The 20,997-nt window shown below is 40.0% G+C and overlaps 1 protein-coding gene across 1 annotated transcript in view; it reads right to left on the bottom strand.

Annotated features, from left to right (window-relative positions):
* Positions 1–18,039: 18,039 nt before the first annotated feature.
* The window catches only part of Kcne4 (potassium voltage-gated channel subfamily E regulatory subunit 4), a 3,400-nt gene continuing 442 nt past the window's right edge, over positions 18,040–20,997 (bottom strand). The window contains 1 exon segment of the mRNA XM_010611793.2: positions 18,040–20,515. Coding sequence (XP_010610095.3) covers positions 19,978–20,515 — 538 coding nt within the window. The 3' untranslated portion in view covers positions 18,040–19,977.

Raw genomic sequence — 20,997 nt, 5'->3', positions numbered from 1 at the left:
GGCAGAATTTGTGTCCTGCAGTTTCTGATTCTAGATCTTAAAGGACACGTACCTTCTATTTCCTGTCTGTGGGAAGCCAGATACCACGTAGTAAGTCCAAGAATTCTGAAACCACGGTGCTATTAGGTGGCCCAAGATAATCAAAGAAAGAGAAAGAAAACCCACCAGCATCTAACCTTGCCAGCCCCTCCAACTGATGCTCCAGATAAACACACAAGTGAAGAATCTACCCTAGATCCTGAATATTCTAGTCCTAGAAGACCCACACAAGCAGAAGAGCTACCCAGCAAAGCTCAGGCCAGATTTCAAAAAGAAAAGAAAAATATATTATCGTTTTAGGCACCAATGTAGGGAGCTGTTTGTAAAGCAGCAATAGAAAACTGAAATAACTCCCAAAGTATCATGATATTTGGTAATGTATTGATTTGTCCAGTAGAGCCACTGGTGTGGAATCTATTTGGAGACGGAGGGCTTATTATGTGCCAGTCATTGGTCTAAAAAATTTACACCAAGTAAACCATTTAATCCTTACAATGCCCCTTATGAAGGACATATCTTCTTATTGCTGATACAGGTTGGCTAACAATCCAAATAGTTTGGGACAAATCTTCAAATGCAAGTAATATCCAGTTCCAGATCCACAGATAATAACACTGCATAATTGTACAGAGTAGCAGAAATGTCAGGCTAATTTCATAAATAAACCAGCATGAAACTTGACAAAGATGAAAGGTCTTCTCATGTAAGCAGGATAGCGTAAGTCTTCAGTCAGAGGTAAAAGTGGATGGGACATAGTGACAAAGTGAGAGGATTGGTTTCAGACCTGAAATTCTACATCAGAAGGTATGAACAACCCACTGAGCAGTCTGAAATAGGGCTACCCCAGTGGAATAGACCATCTATTTGGGAGCAGGTCACTGAACCGCTACCTTCCACCTGTTTTTGTGTTTTAGGGCAGTGGCTCTCAGAATTTACTGTACTTTAGCAGTATCTAGGGGATGTTACAGTTCTTGATGAACAGGTTTCACTCCAATTAAATCAGGCCCAGGTATCAGTATTTTTTAATCTCCCTAGAAAATTCCAATATCATGAATAAGTGAGAGGTCCAATTTTAACCAGCTTTTCCCTTTAACTCCAGGAATAAATAACTCAAATAGCAATGGTCATTTGAACTGTCTCCAGTCCATTGTGCAATGCTATCATCTTATATAATTCAGTCTAGATTTCCTCTGATTTGTGCATTATGAGAAAGTGTGAAAGGACTGCCAAACACATCTCTGTGAGCTAGCTAGCAGCCCTGTGATGAACACAAGAGTAGGCAGAGCCCGGGGGGATAACCACTCTGAGCATAACTGAAATAAACATAAGCTTAGAATTTCCATCTCCCTCAAATTAATGTCAATATATATCCCCACCAAAAAATTCTTAAGTTTCCTTATCCTTTCAGCTAGACCTCCTCTAGAAAATTTTTAAGAAACACTCATTATAATCACTGTTCAATCCTCTCAAAATTCATTTCTATCTAGAATCCTTCCAATCTTTCTGTTTTCTTCGGGACAAAGAGATCTTAGACAATAGAAGTTCAAAACTTTTTCTTAAAAAACCCAATAAAGACTTAATGCTGACAAATTTTGTACAACGCATATAGGTGTACACTATTTTGCAAAGGATATTTTAATATTTCAAAGATTCTTTAGAGAAGTCTACAAGGAGTTGCCCAGTGTTTTATAAAAGTAGATGGTGCCAAACACTCTTCGTACTTTCTCTTAACTTTTCCTTCTCAGAACAGCATTGGGTTTTCCAGGAATATTCAGTTGGGATAACATGGATGTCAGTTCAGTTATTCTGTTTGGAGGCAACCTTTTTCAGCCATCTGGGGAAGCATTTTCAGTTTGCAAAGTGGATAAAGTTTCAGACTGAGAACCCATTTCTGGACAGCTATTTCATGGAAGCTATAAATGTTTTTCTAAGTTGTTTGCTAACTTGTCCCTAAAGATAATTTGGCAAGGAAGAAGCTAGCTTACTTTAGGACATGAGATTTTGTGTGGTTTTATTTAAACAATATTAATATTCTGGCTCTCAAAGCAATGGAAAAAACGTGTTAACACAACTAAATAAACTAATAGTAAACAGAATCAAGGATTGCAAATTTAATTATAAAGAGTGACATTCAAAAAAATGAATGACTCCTCTGCCTCAGAATATCCTCAGCAGTGCAGATTGCCCAGATCAATATGATGACCAAAGAAATGTCAATATTCACTAAAAAAGTATTTTTTAATCATCATAATATATGTTTCACCTAAACACTGGACATAATGTTAGACTAGCTGACCCTATGGCACTTCCAGCTACAATATTCTATGACCTCAAAACAACTTTGAGATAAAGCTGATTATCATCTAAATTTCCCTTGCAGACTTACTGGCTTAGTTGATAGATGGATTCTCAAAAATACAGTGCAGACTACCAATAGCAGGCCAGCCTGCTCAGTCATGATTTTTCTACAACTACAGATAATTACAGTTTTATCTAAGCTTAAAATCACTACCACTAAATCACAAGCAGTCAATAAGTACTGGAGCTTGGTGAAACTATAAATCTGAAGAAAAATAAGGTATTTGTCAAAAAAAAGTAGTTGGCTTGTAAAGTCATTCATATGGCTTGGCTTGTGGGAAGATGATGGGAAAGATCTCATAAAAATGTGGAAGGAAGGGGGCTTTAAAAAATTAACCAGTTGAAAATGTCCAAGTTCAGCCAAACTCCCTGGAGAAATTCACTTATGTAATATGATTTGTGAGGGTCTGGGAAAGGTCAGAGATACCAAAAACACTACCTACCATAATCAGCCTTCCACAGCCCTCAAATGCCCGCATTTCTCATTCTGCCCTTAGTCTTACTCCTTAAATGAAGCAGACTTACTGAAAGTTTCAAATATTTTCACCACTGCCACCTTCACAGAAATCTTACTTCGTCAGATTAGCTGCTCGTGTGCTCAGCAAGACTCTGTAAAAAAAAAAAAAAAATACAAACAGATAAGTGATGGGATAGAAGCAGAATTAATCTGTCTATAACCTCTGGAAGGTAGAAGGATAAAGTAGCATAGATAGGGACCTTGAAATCTTAAAAAGAAAAAAGAAAGCATATTTGGAGTACAGAGAAAGAGAAGGAAAGTAGTATTTGATACATAGTTACTAGCAAGTGTTCTGGGCATGTTTCTCTCATTTTGTCTTTGGAATTACCAACTAGTTAAATATTAACTCTATCTTCAGCTGGTGAAACCAAAGATAAGTTTGTTCAAGGTTACAGAGGTAGTGGATGGTAAAACCTAGGTATAAATCTGTACCTTTATGACTTCAGAGGCTGGCATTTTTCTGTGCATGACAATGCATTCTTAAGCCTTATTTTCTAAACTTCTGCTCTCAGAATATCCAGCCAGACTTTTCTACTTACTAAGAAGACTCTTGAGGAAAGAGAAATAAAAAACCAAAAGCCAAAATTTCCTCCTTCATAATTTTGCTTTAAACCAATACTTTTCAAAGTGTACATTTAACCATAAAAATTTGTCTTCAGAATAAACTTCAACACAAACCTATTCAACCTACCACGGGAGCCCCAAGGCACATTCACAAAACCATGCAAAAGCCACATAAAAGTCTTGAAACCCCTACAGGAAAAATGTGAACAAACATTCCACGAATGAGAATATATGAATGTCCATAAGTAAGTGAAAAGTTGTCCAAAATCATCAGGCATCAGGAAAATGCAAGCTAAAACATCACTCTTAATATCACTACATACCTACTTGATTAGTTCAAACAAAGTACTGCTTTCAAGAAGGTAAAACAACAGAAATTCTTAAATATGGTTAGTTGGAAATGTAAAATGTGTACAGCCACCTTGAAAACAGTTTGACATTTTCTTGTGAGGTTAAAACACAACAATATGACCCAGAACTTTCACTCCTAAGTAGTTACCAAAGAGAAATTAAAATATATGTCTAAACCAAGACTTGTACATGCATATCTTTAGCAGTTTTAGTTATACATGCCTAAAACTCAAAACATCCAAATGTTCATAAACAAGTAAATTGATAAACAAAATGTGGAATTCCATACAATGAATGCTAATCAGCAACTCAAAAAAAAAGAACAACTGGTATACCTGAGACCATAGATGGACACTGGGTGCTGAACACGCATGGCTGCCGAGTGACAGAAGTCAGGTTGCACAAGAGCTCACCTACATGATAGGAGTCTCTGCGAAAGAGAAATCTACTCTGCATTGATAGATGGCAAATCAGAGTGTGCGATGGGGAGGGACTGAGGGGTGATGCGATGCTTGAAGGTGATGATCAATTTCTTTATCTTCCTTATGGCAATGGCTATTTTGGTGTAGAAGTTTGTCAAAACTAAAAAAAAAAAAGAAAAACAAAAAAAAAACACCACATAAAATGTGTGGGTTTTACCTCAATAAAATTGATTTTTTAAATATACCAAGGAATTGTTACCATTACCATGACAATCACCCAGGAATTGCTAAGACAGGACTGGATTCAATTATATAAGCACTCAGGTAACATTTGGGGCCTTTCTCCTCACTCGGTTTTTCAACTCTTCCAGTCTCTAACTGAGCTCCACTCTCCTCTGGAGCCCATGAAGGATGGCAACCCCATCTGCCCTGCAAACTTTCAGCCGATTTCATTACAAAAATACCCAGGACCAGAGCCAGAGCTAATGAACATCTTAGAGCACTTGGAAGAGGAAAAGATATTTTTGGCTCTGGATAATTGAACTTCACTTCGAATTAAAATCTAAGCTATTATTTTCTCTGTATTGAATCCAAATCACTCAAATTCCTGAAATGTGTCCATAGTTGACTACCTGATGCCAAAATGTCCTGATGAAAAGTGAAATATTCAGCCAGTTTTGTGAATTCTTTGTCCTGAAATCCAAAAGCTCAGCTATTTGGCAGGATAGTAGAACAGCTGAACGGTCAACTGATTTTCACTGCGAATTGAGAAGCCTTGGGATTCTTTTGATAAAGCTTTCTGAAAAACTCAAAATACAAAAACTCAATGTATTTCAATATTGACCATGAGGAGTGTTAAAATCTCAGACATCTGGAGCACAAAAGATTCCTATCCTACTGCCTCTCTTTATACATAAGTTGAGGCAACTCCTAGCTGTTCTTTAGAACCTTCATCAAGCACTGACACCTTTGGGGAAATCCTTCACCATCTAGTCTACTCCGATTACCACAGCAGTACACTAACGCCCTACTCTAATTCCCATCACATGTAATTTATTTCCTTGTACATCTGTCTTCTCCACTAATAGTATAAACTCTTTAAATACAGACCAAAAGCTCTGTACACCAAATTCTGGCACATGTGAGATACTCAAAGAGCCATTATTGGGTGCACTTGGCTGAGAATTTGAATAAATATGGACTTCAAATACGTTCTTACTCTGCCCTTATGTTGAAATTGTGATAGGGCAACATTTAAATTCTGTAGAGATTCTAGATTTAGTCATGATTAGTCCTAGACACTAAAAACTGAGTGATTTAAGATTTATTGCTTTTTGGACAAAAAAAAAAAAAAACATCAGTAAGAACAGTAATAAGCCACAACGGGGCTGGGGATTTACCTCAGTGGTACTGTTCCTGCCTCACAAGTGCGAGGTTCTGAGTTTGATCCCTAGTACCCTCCCAAACTAATAATAATAAAAATAATAAACAATAAGCCATCACAGTTTCTAGCATATATAATGATGCAGTATTGTAATGCAATGCAATTAAAATGTAATTACAAATATTTTATCTCTTAATATCAATGTAAATATAAGAGTAATACACGTTGAATGTTCCTCATTTCAAATTCTTAAAATCAGAAGTTTTTGAGATTTCAGATATTTTTAAGATTTTAGAGTATTTGCATATGTGTCAGACAACATTTGGGAGAAGAGACCCAAACCTAAAAACAAAACTCACTTATGCTTTCCAGGTAATTTATACACACAGCCAGAAGATAATTATATACAAAATTTTTAGTGCATATTCTCTTTGACTTTGATCTGTCATGTGGGTTCAGATGTGGAATATTCTAGAGGCAGCATAACATAGATCCTCAAAATATTTTGAGTTTTGTAGCACTTCACAGATGTCAGACGTTCATATCAAGAGTAACTGCTGCATAGGAGCTACCATTTACTACGTACAAGCATTAGTCTAAGAATTACCTGTGTTTGCGCACATAATGAAAAATGTCTATCTCATGCGTGTTGATAAAAATAAATCTAGGAAAATTGATTTTGCATGTTGAGGCTGACTTTTATGCCTCCTCAAGCTGTACCTAAATAAAAAACAGGACATATTTAAATGATAGTTGTCAAACTTTCTCTAATAGTCTTTGTTATCAATTTGTTTTGCCCAAAACCTATCAGTTTTTCCATCTTTAAAAATCAAACTTACTTTAAAAAAAATATTCTTAAACATCAAGTTGTTCTTTTTATTTATTTGGTGGGGGGACAGGGTCATGCTACATAGCTCAGGGCATCCTTGAACTCACTATGCAGACCAGGCTGGCCTCACACTCAAGGGGATCCTTTTTCCTCAGCCTCCCGAGTGCTGGCATTGCAGGCACACACCACATGCCTGGTGACCAAGTTGTTCTTTTATGATGGCAATCTGGTTAAAAGTTTAACTGGAAAAATTAATTTTAAAATCTAGAACTGTGCTTAGAGTAAATTTTTATGAGGCAAGTGTTCCCAAATTTGGGTCCAAAATATTTTCCCTCTCTGCGTTGTCTGTCACCATGGAACTGAAACGATTCAGTAGATAAGGCAGAATATAGACCTGACAGAACAAAATCCCTTTGGAAGATCTAGTATGGAAATTTCCATAAAAATAAAAAACAAAAACAAAGAATCTGTTTTTCCATGAAAGGTTTAAATTCAATTAAATTTGCTCAATAATAAGCCCCTTGGCAAACAAAGTAAATGCAGTTTTCCTTCCTTTTTTTCAATTAAAAAGAAGTTTCCAAGTATTTTGAAGGTACTCTCCAGCCATCATTGTTAGCTTCTTAGTATTTCCGGCCCTAAAAGAAAAAGGTCTTGCTTTTCTCTGAATCATTCAGCACACTAGAACAAAATAAATATGTTCACAATAAAGATTGAAAATGGATGTTTACTAAATTCATGATTAAATGAATTAAAATGACTTTGCTTCCTTTTTTAACTGTCATGTTCTTTCATCTGTAGTAAGTATTGATATGACTATTTGTGCAAAGCAACAGATATCAAATTTCCAACCCTGGTCCTTAAGGCTGTGTACAAATCATCTACATCCCAGGTCATCATCTCAGAGCCTTTTTTTCCCTTCCCTTCCCTTCTCCTTACCCACTCTTGGCCCTTGTGGCTTCTCTTGAGTGTGGTCTTTATCTTCAATGTAAGAATCTTGTTTTGGAGAACCACAAATCAGTTGACAGCTTTGGTTTGTTTCCAGTTTGTCTTACACTTCTTCCCTACTGAGTGATGTTGAGAACACAGTCAAGATAATTTGAGTGGAAGGTTAGAAGTTTAACTTGTTTCACAGCTTTTCAAAATAGTAATGTTTGCTAATGCACGGCGAAATGTTAGATTAGATAAAATTTCATATGAATACTCTCAAAATAGAGGGGGAAATGATTGCATAATTTTACAATCATTTTGTAGGAAATGACAAAAATCTCTATAATATAGAATGAGGAAAACAATTCTTTACATCAGGTAGACAGATTAGGGAAATTCCTGACCGTGCCCCTTATTAGGAATGTGATCCTGCACACACACCCCCAGCTTCGATTTCCCATATGTGAGGTGAAACATCATAGAACCATTGTAAGACTTGAATGAGATTCGAGACTGAAGGGACCAGAGGCACATGCATTTAACAGGTGTTTGTGGACCACACATGAGATTTAAGATGCAAAATGAGTGACCACTGAAACTATAGACTCTAAATGTTCATTGCATCTCTTCTTGAGTCTTGGAACATGCCTCAAAAAGCAACTTTGTTTTCCTCAGGATTCCGCCCCGCTCTTCTCAAAGCTGTAGTCAAAACATCTGATTCACAGAAGCTCCTACCTGGGTGGCATAGAGGTCGAGGACAGCAGCACAAGACAGACTGGGCAGAAAACAGCCACAACATAGAGAAACAACTCCTTTAGTTTATTGGCAATTCCTGCATAGTCAGTATATTTGGGGGACTTTGTGAGTGTGTGTGTGTGTGTGTGTGTGTGTCCATGCATAAGTTAGAGAGAATTCCCTCTGCCCTTCCCCTGTTCAAGTCTCCCTCAGACTCTCCTGGCCATGACCAAAGCCCTCCAAGAAACCACAGAAGTTCATTCTTAATTTTTAAACTTGAAAGTACTCAGATCCTGGAATTGTAACAGCAATTAAATGGCATGCAAGGATAATTTGGCCTTTCACTCTGGGTTTAAAGCCTAATCCCTGAAGTTAACTCAGACCCCACTTTTAAAAAAATATGGATTCCAGAGGCATTGCCTACCTCGAAAGCACAAGGTCCTGAGTTCAATCCCCAGTACAAAAAAAAAAAAAGGACACTAAAAATATGGATTCCAGTGGCAAAATACTAAAATCAGAAATTTGCATAGTAGTTCTAATTTTTTTCTTGTTTCTTTTTTTCTTTATTTGAAAGGGATCATTTGATTTTTTTCTGAAGACAAATATCAATTGTTGTCTTTTTAATTATAATAGTTAGCCTTCTGATCCTCAGCTGATTTTAAGCAGTCTGAATCCTAATATTTAATCATTGCTACTGGAAAAGAATGCCACCCATTCGATGATTAAACAATTACAAGTGGCATAGCTGCATCTGCTTCAATATTTTCTACAGGTTTGCTTCTCTGGTTTGCCGCATTTGCCCTGGGCAATGTGAAGCTGTCCTCTTCCCAGGTTGAGGGTGACCATGCTGTTTGTCGGTGCTTTCATAGGACTGATAGGTGCCTCTTCTTTGGCCTCTATAAAAAAATGCAAGGAGGGTTGAAAACCAGTCAGTAATTTCTAATATTGTGTTTGTATTGCAGTAGAGGTCCTTGAAGTGACCATGAATCTTGTAAGTACCATCTACTCTCCCCCAGAAAAATCTTTATCCTCTTGCTTATTCAAAAACCTGAATTTTTTTTAAAGGAGGTTGAATTATAACCAATATATGTAAAATTATCTTAATCAATTTCTCAATACTTAGAAATTAAGCATAATTAGATATAATGCTATCTTGTCTTCCATACAACATTTTGTATGTTTAAAAAGGCACCATAATATATCACTGTGGTATGATTCTTTTAAATCTTTTGGAAAGCTACCCAGCAGAGGGATGGCTGGGTCAAATGGAACCTCTAGACCTAGCTCTTTGAGGTATCCTCGTATTGATTTCCATAGTGGTTGCACCAGTCTGCACTCCCACCAACAATGGAGAAGGGTTCCTTTCTCCCCACAACCCCACCAACATTTGTTATTGAGTGATTTCTTGATAGTAGCCATTCTTTGTGGGGTGAGGTGGAAACTCAGTGTTGTTTTCATCTGTCATGTGAAGGTACAGGACCCCAGTAATTAATGTAACTGTATTGTAGATCTAGATTGTACCAATAAACTCAATAAAAATAAAATAAAATAAAATTTACATATTAAAAAATAAAAAGGCACCATCATAGGAAATCATACACCCAATCCATTTTCAGTCACCAAGAAAAATTAAATTCATAAGTAAAAGTCAGAGAATGCTATGTCACTTCTCTGCCATTTATTTCCTCTTCTCCAGGCAGCTTTTCCAGACTGGCTCAGTATTCTCCCTGGATATCTTTCATGGAGACCCCTTATACATGTGAAGGAACATCGACCCTTACAGAAACTCATACAGAAAGGAACAGGCCCTCCCATACTATCAAGAGGAATGAGAGTGAATTTACAGCCTACACTAAACAGCAACAAATGGCAAGTAAAAAGAATGAGACCTCTGATCAGTGACACTTTGAATCATCCGCATTATACTTTACTTTTCACAGCCAATCTTCCAAACAGATTTAGTTTGTAAAGAGTTATAAATTGTCCCTCAGCATACAGCAAAGTTTTTGTACTTGTGATGTCACCCCATTTATAATCGGATGGGTACTATCACAGCAAGTCATCGAAAAAGAGCTCTTTCTCCCATCTCTCTATGGCTGGCCATCTTTCTCTGTTTGCTTGGTTTGCTTGGTTCCTGGGCATTCTGCCATCCTGATTTTACTTCTTGGACTGCTATTTCTCTTTCCCCCTTTTCTCTTCCAACCCCCGAGAAGTAGCTGGTCCCTGAAGGACTGCTCTTTGCCCCTCTCTCAGTTCCCACTAACCCTTGGCTATTTCAGCCACGCTCAAGGTTTCGAATGCATGAATTCCTGTGCATAGCTCCCAAATCTCTGTCTCTTACTTCAGCTTCTTGCAAAATTTCCCATACGTATCTTCCAAATACTTCCTGGACATCATGTCAACACCTCCAACTCAAAATACACAATACAAAATGTTTTTCCAGGATTTACCACCTGCTGTGGTTTGAATGTCTTCTCCAAATCTCCTCCAAAACGCATATTGAAATTTTATTCTTGTTGCAACAGTGTTAAGACATGGGACATATAAAAAATAATTAGCCATGGGGGTGTCTCCCTCATGAATGGACTAAGACCATTATCTCAGGAATGGATTAGTTGTAACAGAGGAGTTCAGTCTCTTTCTTCCTCTCTCTCTCTCTCTCTCTCTCTCTCTCTCTGTCTCTGTCTCTCTCTCTCTTTTCCTATTCTTCTTCCTCTTCTTCTTCCTCCTCTTCCCCTTCCTCTTCCTCTTCCTCCTCTTCCTCTTCCTCTTCTTCCTCTTCCTCTTCCTCTTCCTCTTCCTCTTCCTCTCCCTCTCCCTCTCTCTCTCCCTCTCATTCTTTCTTGGCTACTGCAAAGTGAACAGCATAACCTCCCCATCATGATGTTTTGTCTCACTGTGGGCCTGAAGTGCAGAAACCAAGCTTAACCATGGACTAAAACTTCTGAGACCATGAGCCAGATTAAATCTGTCTTCCTTTAAGTTGATTTTTTCAAACTCCTCCCTCCACACTCCTCCCTCATACTTTCTTCCCATATGATGTTTTCTGCCATATTATGAGGCACAAAAGGGCCCACATCAGATTCTATCACCTTGATGTTAGACTTCCCAGACTCCACAATTTGATAAATAATTCTCTTTGTGTATAAATAACACAATCTGTTCTGTGGTATTCCATTAGAAAAGCACAAAATGAACTAATATATATTCCCACCTTCTTCTTCATTCTATAATGTTCAACCACTTGCAAAATATCCATTTTGGCTGCTCAACATTTCTAGCCTCTGTGTCTCTATCTCACCCTCCCTTGCCCCAGTCCATGCATTTCTCATCTGAAGTCTTGTATTCTTTATTCCCCTTCTTCAACTAATCTTACATAATGGAGGAAAGGATAAGCACTCTGAGACTGATCATTTCACATCCAATGTCTAACGTGTTTCATCCCAAATATTATATTTATTTTAAATTGATTTAAGCGCAGCTTCACCCATGTTGTCTTCTGCTGCTCCAGAATTGCTCTGATATTCAGGATTTTCTTGTGTAAGAAATAAGCTTTGGGTAACCAATGGTGATACTAAGAGATTGCAGAGAGGACCAATGAGAGAAAGAAGCTTCACTTCTGCTAAATTTTGAACACTTATAACTAACAGATCTTAGGAAATGTGACTTAGGGCAATTCTGCTGACAACTAACCATAAGATCCAGTCCATACTCTTACCCTCTCTGTACCTCAACTTCTTACAAAGTGGGTTTTCAAATTTCTATTTACTAACATCATGAGAATTAAATATCATGAGAAGAGCCCTCGCCACGTAGCAAGTACTGGGTCAGTGTTTGTTATAATTGTTTACTTAATTGCATGAGGATTGGAGGGTGAATGACATCATCCAAACTATAAAAAGAAGAAAATATGAGGAAAGAGAGCCCAAAAAATGCCACTAACTGAGGGACTCTGCTACAAAAAATGCTGTATGTTTCCATACTGTTCTGGCTCCCCCCTGGGGGTGGTGTTATAATCCTCTGAGAAAGACAACTTTACTTTGCGTGAGGACAGTGTGATGGGTGCATTGAAAAGGAGAAGATTTAAAATAAGAAATGGAATCACTGTGTAAGGATTATGTCCAGTTCTTTGGCAGAAGTCCGACTGAAAAATAAAGATAACAATGAGGGATTCCTTCAATATTAGAACCAAGCATATACAAATAGTGGTCAGTTGTTTGCCCATTAATTTCTGCACTACCTAAGACCTCAAATTATGATTGAACCTTCTGTGTTTGCCTTCATTAAAGTTTGTCATCACTCATATCAGGCTCAAGAGCATTCTGTGTGGAAGGAAGCAAATACATGTGACTTGTTCTGGTGCTGAGCAGAAATATGCAAATATATAACATGAAAACTAAAAGCCAGTTGGTTTCATGCAGGACAATTACATTCAACCTTGTTCTAATATTTATCCTCCTATTTATAGTTCTTTTGCCTTTATTAAAGTTCCCAGAGAGGTCACACTAATGTGGGGAACAGGTTGTCTCCTGCCCACTCGAATCCACTCTGCCAGGAAGGGTAGTGAGACCCAGGATTTGGCCAGAAGAGATAGCAATTCCCAGCAAGGCTCCTGGGACCAGTGAATGGGACAGCACCAAGGATTCAGTGTTGTTCAGGGCAGCTCAAAGTGAAAGGCTTTGACAAGAACACTCTTGAGGGCTGTGGTCTTCACTAAGCCTTAGCAGAGACATCTGTGGCCATGCTCAACATGAGGATCTTAGACCAAATGTCAGGGATCCTGAGTTATAATCCCAACTGGTGTGTGTGTGTGTGTGTGTGTGTGTGTGTGTGTTTGTAGTGTCTTTGAGCGAGTCACATAACTTCTGTGAGCCTTATTTTCCCTAGTATTAAATGGAGGGATTGGATTAGATGATCTAGAAGAATCTTCCAACATTCTGTGCCTCTCACGTATGGTCATATAGATCAGTGAAGTTGTGCTACACTAACAAAAACCCTGACATCTCCACAGCCATAATTTAGAGTTACTTTTTCTTCCTACAAATCCAGCTGCAGGTTCGGACAACTTTGCAGAGCAGTTGCTGCCCTTGCAGTAACCCTTTATTCTACACTGCCACAGGCTTCACCTGCTATTTGTACCATCTGAAGCATGTGGCCTCACTGTGACATGTGGATAAAGAGGGTGTCTAGAGAATTGTGCATGGCTTCTTCACTGCCTCAACTCAGAACTGACCCATATAAGTCCCGCTCTCTTTACATTGGCCAAAAGCCCTGGTGGTAGGAGCAGAAGAGCAAAAGAGGGGCTGAGAAGTAAAATCTCCCACATTCTGAGAGCAAAGAGCTAGAGGTTGGTGAATGCCCATAATATTTACACACAGTTCCCAATTAGAGACAAAGACTTTGCTCTGAGAGCAAAAGGAAAGATGCTGCTATGAACATTTCACCAAAGAGAAAACGTGCTCAGAGAATTGACTAACACAGGCAGTGCCACCAAGCTGCTTAATGTCTAGAACAAGACTTGATTCTATGATGCATCTCCCTTATTCTAGTAATTAAGAGAATTCCACATTTCATATCAGAAAACCTGCACTTGAATCCTTATATTCCTTACATTAACCAACAACTAACTTTCTTATGCCTCTCACCTGGATTGAGTATTACAAACATCTCATATTTACCTTGGGGAAGTTAAAGGAGACATTCAAAGAGGAATTGTCCCATGTTTTTCCCCAAATAAGATCAAAATGGAAAATAAGTAGCCTTGAAAACTACAGACCCAAAATGCCAGCCTTGATCAGTCCTTGCCTTATCTGGCATCATCACTCTCTTGTCCTGTGGGTACTTTATAAGTCAAGTAAGGTGGGGATAGCCTGATTTGTGCTGGCATTTTTTATGTGTACTTTTTAAGGCTGATTATTTAGTTTTGTTTTTTTTTATTGAGTTTATTGGTACATTTTAGGTATACAGTACAGTTACATTCATCATTGAGATCTTGTACCTACATGACAGGTCTTGGTTCTCATTTTTTCCCCTTGTCCCTGCCCTCCCTTCACTCCCTCCTTCCCTCCCACTTTACAAGCACTTCATTTCCATTTTTTTCATTTTCTCATTTTTTTTTCTTTTGCCTTATTAGCTTTCCCCTACCCTTCACACTTTCCCTACACCTTTAGCCCCTTTCTTCCTATTTCACATTGTCAATTATTGCATTAGGATCTTATGTACTATTATAGTTTATTCACACCAGAGAAACTATTCGGTATTTACACATGTGTGACTTATTTATTTCACTTAGGAGTGTATCCTCAATATGTATCCATTTTCCTATGAATTACTCTAATTTCTCATTCTTTATGGCTGAGTAATATTCCATTTTATAGAAAAACCACATCTTTATCCAGTTTTCAACTGATGGGCAAATGGGCTGTTTCCAAGTTTTAGCTATTACAAACTGTGCCGCTATAAACATAAGTGTTATTACTTTGTAATTAAGTCTTATTTTCAGGGAAATGGGGTGTTTAGAGCAAAACAAACATTATATAAACCTTACTTATTCTTTGTGGAAGAAATTCAAACCTGGCTGGGCCAGGTATAGCACACTCCTGTCTTCTTCGAACAAATTCGAAGGCCTCTCTGAGACTGAACTAACTCGCCTAAGTGGGTAGACATGGGGTCTAACAGGCTACACCTCCGCCCCTAGTCCGTGACTCCTTCGCTTCACCCAAGAAAAATCACCCCACCATATGTCTAGCCAATAAGATAAATGCTCCTCCCATGCTCCTCCCCCATGGTTGGCCACACATAAGCTATATAAGTCTGTGCATTTCCTAAATAAAGCAGAAGCTTTCCAGAAACCTCCCCAGAGTCTGCCTGGTGATTCCGTGCCTTACCCTCCCAGTCCAAGCTCCTGAACCGAACTCCAAAGACAAAGCAGCTGACACAACAATTCTTTCCATTTAATGATATCAGTGTCTCAAACTGTTCAAAGACACTGTCATGTATTCTCATGTCCTACCTAAAGCCAGAACACTCTCCACACAGAAACTCTCAGTTCATGGTACAAATTATCCAAAGATAGTTAACTTTACCAGAATTCATCTTTGTGGATGTTCTGATCTCTTTGGGGATCAGGAAGGTGTTACACTTCCCCCACCACCTAGTGAAGGGCTTACAACTGAGTAGAAGCTCAAAGCACAGAGTTGGCAATGTTGGCTGAAGTCAGTGCATGGTATGTAATAAGGACTGAGTAAGTATTGTGCGCTACGGTTGCTATTATTTTTTCTCCTTTTGGTTGATGGAAGGAAGTAAGACTGGAAGAGCAGGAGGGCAAACGAATGGGGATGGAAAATCAATGCAGAAAAGTAAGGGGTATAGTTATTGATGTGAGGCATTCTTTGACCATGAGAATGCAAGGTAAGAAAATCAGTTGCAAAGGATGGGAGAACAGAAGCTTAGTCCTGTATTGAGTGGGGCAAGGGAAGTGCAAGGAGAGGAGTTCAAGGACTGTGACAAGAGTGCAGAGAGAGGGTTCAGGATTGTGTAGGACAGAAGGGTAATACTGTCCGTGAACCTCTCCTGTGCCTATGAACAGAGGCTATAGAAAGTTTAAAGCTCATCACCTGAGCCAAGGACCCAACCTCAAATTCACAAAATGGCCCGAATGATCCAGTACCAGTGGGCCAAGGGCTCCTTCAATCAAGCGACCTTGGCTGCTTGTCTCCATGGTAACAGCTCACATCCCAATCTGTTCCTTCCTGTGTGGGAAGAAACATTTCAGTAATGAGGGAAGGCAGCATTTAACAGTGTGATGACCCTTCTCCTTTGGCAAATTGTGTCCTTTTTCTGAAAACTGCAATCTCCTAAGGAAACTGTCCACATAAGGATGGTTCTGTGACTTTATTTGCAGGTGCATGCCCAGGACGTGTTTTTAAAAGTAGAAGCCCGAGGCTGCTTTTCCTTTAGTTTCACACAGCTCTGTGTTTCTCAGGGCCTGTTCACCATCCTTTCATCAACAGATCCCCCAACAGAGACACCAGCATGGTGTCCTCATGTTGAAAGAAAGAGGTCAGAGAGGTTGGGTATCTTCCCCAGAACTACAGAGCAGAGTTAGTCTAAAAAGCCAGACATAACAAAACCGGGTGTCTATTGGCCTCCATGTACAAACACCCTGCTCTTCTGTGGTCCACTCCAGCTGGAGCTACCATCCCAGGCAGTTACTGACACATGTCCCTGCAGCTCTAGACTCTGCCTCCCCTCTAGTCCAAGGATGCATGCTCTGCCCTGTGATCTTCTCCAGCCCAGAGCCCAGACTTAAGGTAAGGGCGTCAAGAAAGTTTGTATTCTGTGTGTAAACTTGGCATTTAAATTGCACTGTAAGTTCCACATTCTGCCTGCTCCCTGATGTCTAGAGTTAGAACAGAATCTTATAGGATGATAAATGACCTTTCTTCATCTGAGCCCTGGACGTGCATGCCTGACCATAAGCCCTCCAATCACAGCTCTGAATGTATCACAGGGTCCCCTTTCCAACCAAGACTGTGAGCCAAGACTGCTCATTCCTTGGCCCAACTTCAGCTCTTCCCAATAGTTTTGATCCCATGATTCTATCCACAAAAGAAATAATTTTCTCTGCAGCATCCCTGCCTGACTCTGACGTACAAAGGTGTAATTAGAACAGCATGGAGCAAGCAGGAGGGTCCATTTACCTCATCCCTTCACTTTTAAGAGCTTTGAAAATATGTTTCTAATATCTTAGGTGCATGGGGCCAAATTCCCTTCTCGGGTTTTCACATGCATGAGTAAATCCACACAGACTAAACCCCTTGGGCCTTAGGTTCTGCTTAGAAGTTTTTTGTTTTTTTTTTTTTAAGAAAACAAATATTCCATTAAAACAACATAGTGTACTCTGCATATTTTTAGGACAATTAGAGTTTAGAATTCCCTCTTCTTCCGCCCATGGTAAGAAAAAGTTTTTCTTAACTATTTCCTTACCAAGAATGACACTAAACTGGGATAGATTACAAGCTTTCTAATCTCCTAAAATCATCTCATCTGACATCATCCAAGTATCAACTGGTGAGTTAGTTTCTGGATATTTTGGGAAAAGTTCTGGGTTCCCTTGTTCCACTGCCAGGTGAATCTTTTAGGTAGACAAGTATTTGAGAGCCTAATGGGAATATTTTCTGGAAATATAAACACCAAGCTCACAGGAAACATAAAAGTAAGAAGACTTTCAACCATCTGCTTGATTCAAAAAATGGGTCAGGGTTTGGGTAATTTTTCTTTAGCATTTGAACCATGTAAAAATCACAAAGGAGAGGCTGCAGCTTTTTGGCCACACTCCAGCCTGTGTGCAAGAGCTACAGCAAGGCCAAGGCAAAGGAACCTAGACATCAGTCTCCATTGGGAGAAGACTCAGAGAGAGGGAGTCATCCCGCCTCCTGGACTCTGTGCCTCACTGCGTTCATAAGTTTGTGTGGTTGTATATACAGCAACACCCTGCCCTTCAGCCTGTGCTGGGCCACACATGTGGACAACATCTGCCAAGTCAGCATGCAAATCAAATATTTGCTTGCAACCCAAATTGGAGCAACATCTTAACAATGCTTGCCAAGTTACTACACATTTGAGTCCAAAAGCTCCAAAGCCTTTAGAGACGCTGCTGTAGAGCCATCCTGGGCTTGTTCTCCATTCATTGCAAAGCAGGTTGAAGTCTATCAAAGGATGGAAAAGGCATGCCTGGCTCACTCCATGACTCTGGCAATAGTAAGATACATCTTCTGTAGAGTCTGCCTTGGAAAGAGGAGCACAGTCCAGAGATGGCTCGGAGCATATGTCTGTGATGTCTTCAAAATGAGGAATTGTACTGAAGAATGAAAGAAAGAGCTCAAGACTTCCCATGGAAAATATGTCTGTTTGTTTGCTTGTTTATTTAAATTAAAAAGATTGTGAAAATGACAAACCATTAAATACAAGACAATTCTATACAACTCAATAGAATAAGAAAGAAGTATATACATCACTTTTAACAGGCGCAGACAGACTTGCACCAAACTTCAGGATTAAGCAATGGAAAATGTGACACTGTACATGTCCGTCGCAGTAAAGTTTTAGAATTCAAGTGATTCCAGGCAAGAGGCCAAACTTAACTTGGCTTCTTTCGATTTAAACATCCCCCTTTGGAGTTAATCTACACTCTGAATTTTAAAATGAATTTTAACCCTGTTCCCCCAAACATAAATTTCCTCTAGCTGTATGTCAAAGCAAACTGATAAACTAGTTCCGATGCTGTTAACCTTTCCATGGGGACTAAAGTCACTGCTATCTCTAACTCAGGGAGAGTATGCTTTAAAAAATAAAAACAAAAAGGGTTTTTTCTTTCCCCTACAACTAAATTTGATCTTTTGCTGTGTCTGGTCTTCCAGGGCTAAAAGTTTCTGCTATAAGGCTACTGATCACAAGAATATGGTACATGCAGACACTGGCAAGTAGTTGTGAGATTTCTTTTAAATTTCTCTTTCTCTTGGCTGGGAGAGTTAACAGCCAACCATGCAGAGAACTTTGCAGACCAAAATGTGGTACAGTATCTGCCTCTTTGGTTCAGTCCGGGAAAAACTATAGCAGGGATGGTTTGGGATTAGCCCTGAATTCCCTAGTCACATGTATTCTGAGTCTCCAACTGCTCCTTTAAATCAACAGCTTCTTTTTACAGACTAACTAGCCAAAGGGGAAATATTTGGTCCAAGCTTCTTCACACCAGGCCATGGAGGACTTACCACAGACTCTAAAGTTGAAAGACATCCTCCCAGCCCCCTGGGGTTACACATCCTCCTGAGCCCCATGAAGCCAATAAGCCTCTTGATGACATGCCCAGGACCACACAGCAAATGAGTGTCAAGGCTCTGGATTAGGAAGCGCAGAACTTGGACCCAAGCTTCAATGTGCCCTTCTAGGACTAAGCTATGTAACAAAATACCACATTGTGAGGCTCTGTAGTATATTTCTCCCAGCTCAGAAAACTAGGCTGGGAAAATGAGCAACAGCAGAGCGAATGGCATGGCCTTGTTCAACTCTGTCATTCTCACCACTTCTGGAAAGATCCCAAAGAGCCCTCTGCATGGCCATGAAGAGTATAGACTCTAGGGAAGTTCTCTGACCACAAGAAAGTCATGCCAGCATGCTGGACAGTCACAAGTCACAATACCAGTTCATCTCTTGTAACCCCAGCTAATGATGTTAACAAGTTTAAAAGTTCCTTTTATTTTCCCCCTTACATTGATCAAACAGGCTGGGTTTAGATTTCTAGCTTTCTCCTATCAATAAAAAAAATTCCTTCAAGTTTTCCCCCTCTAATCTAAGACTTCCAAAAGCAGCCCGTAACCCTCTGTGATCTAACACCACAAGTGCACAGTAGAAATACTTACAGCCAATCAGATCTAGAAGAACAAAGCTCTAGGCAATTAGCAAATCAAAACTAGTCCCTCAGCCCACCCGAGGCATTTGGTGGCCCTGGGACAAGAAAGATGGTGCAGAAATTACCCAGGGCATCCAGTGAGAAAATGACAATCACATCATTCTGCCAAATTCTGGGCAGGAACCCCACACTCGGACCCCAAAGCAAATGCACACACTGCACGTCTTCAGGGCTTTTTCAGTGCCAGTCAAAACCATAGGCAGGGACAGCGAGGCCTCCAGATGAGCCTGTCCCCAAACGTACCCCATGTCAGAGGCTCACGGTGGAGTCTTTTCAAAGTGACAGCTGCACTGAAAAAAAAAAAAAACAGACACTTGAAAAATGTCTTTCCTCTCTCTGAGGGTGCTGCTTGAGGAGCCACCTTGAGGGGCCCCGGGGGTGCTAGGAACTCTGGTGGATGTTCTCCGAGGACCCCTCGCTGCTTTCGTTGAGAGGCGTCTCCGAAGTCTCCTCCAGCTCGTCGTCCGCCCCCTCCTCCTGGATGGTGAAGTGCACATCCGGTGAGGAGGACTCGGAGCTCACGCTGTCCCCCTCCATGGAGCAGAGCGTGCAGGCCAGGGCGGGCGCCATGCTCTCCTGCAGCATGTTAAGCATCATGGGCACCTGCACCGACCTAAGGCCGGACACCACCGGCAGCGGCTTCATGGCCTCCCCCCAGAGCCTCTCCTCGTCTTTGTACAGCAGCAGGAGGCTGGACTTCTTCTCCCGCCTCTTGGATTTCATGTATCCCAGCATGATTCCAATCAAGAAAATGCCGTAGAAGGACATGACAACCAGGACGTAGAAATACTCATTGCCTTTGCCGCTGCCACTGCCGAGCACATGGGACTGGAGGGGCCTGCTGGAGGCAGCTGTGCTGGGGTGCGTGCTGTTCAGCGGCTCCATCTTCAGCCCCGAAGGTTGCCAGAACAAGAAGGGTCTGGGGAGAAAGCTGCAGGTCAGAGCTCTCCCGGTGCAGGGTGGCAGAGGAGTGTGAGCGCGGGGTTTCTGGGGTTGCACTATTAAAAGGGAAAGAAGTAGCGGCAAGAAGTCCCACCAAACAGTTAACAGGGTTTAGCTCTGCGAGCTTGGAGAGCCTGGAGGAGAAAAGGGAGGGGCCCCGGGAAGGTAAGAAGAACTTTCACTTTTTAGCTTCTCGGTATTAAATACACATCTGTCTTATTTGTATTTCATAAAATGAGCATGCATTATTTTTATACTTTAAATTTTTGTCAGTAGAATACAGGGAGGCATAGAGAAAATAAATATCTTTAAAATTGAGAGACACTTTGACAGTAGAAACCGTTCACATTTTGCTTCTAAAACAAACGTTTTTAATTCAAAGCAAATTTTTCCCTAGGACAAAAAAAAAAAAAAAACAAATAAAAAAAAAAAAAAAAAGTTGATCAGGATGTACTCAGA

This window comes from Fukomys damarensis, unplaced genomic scaffold (genome assembly GCF_012274545.1).
Source record: "Fukomys damarensis isolate Sample0158 unplaced genomic scaffold, DMR_v1.0_HiC HiC_scaffold_16, whole genome shotgun sequence".
Taxonomy (NCBI): Eukaryota; Metazoa; Chordata; class Mammalia; order Rodentia; family Bathyergidae; genus Fukomys; species Fukomys damarensis.
The sequence above is the reverse complement of the archived record's forward strand: the minus strand, read 5'-3'. Positions and strand labels throughout refer to the sequence as shown.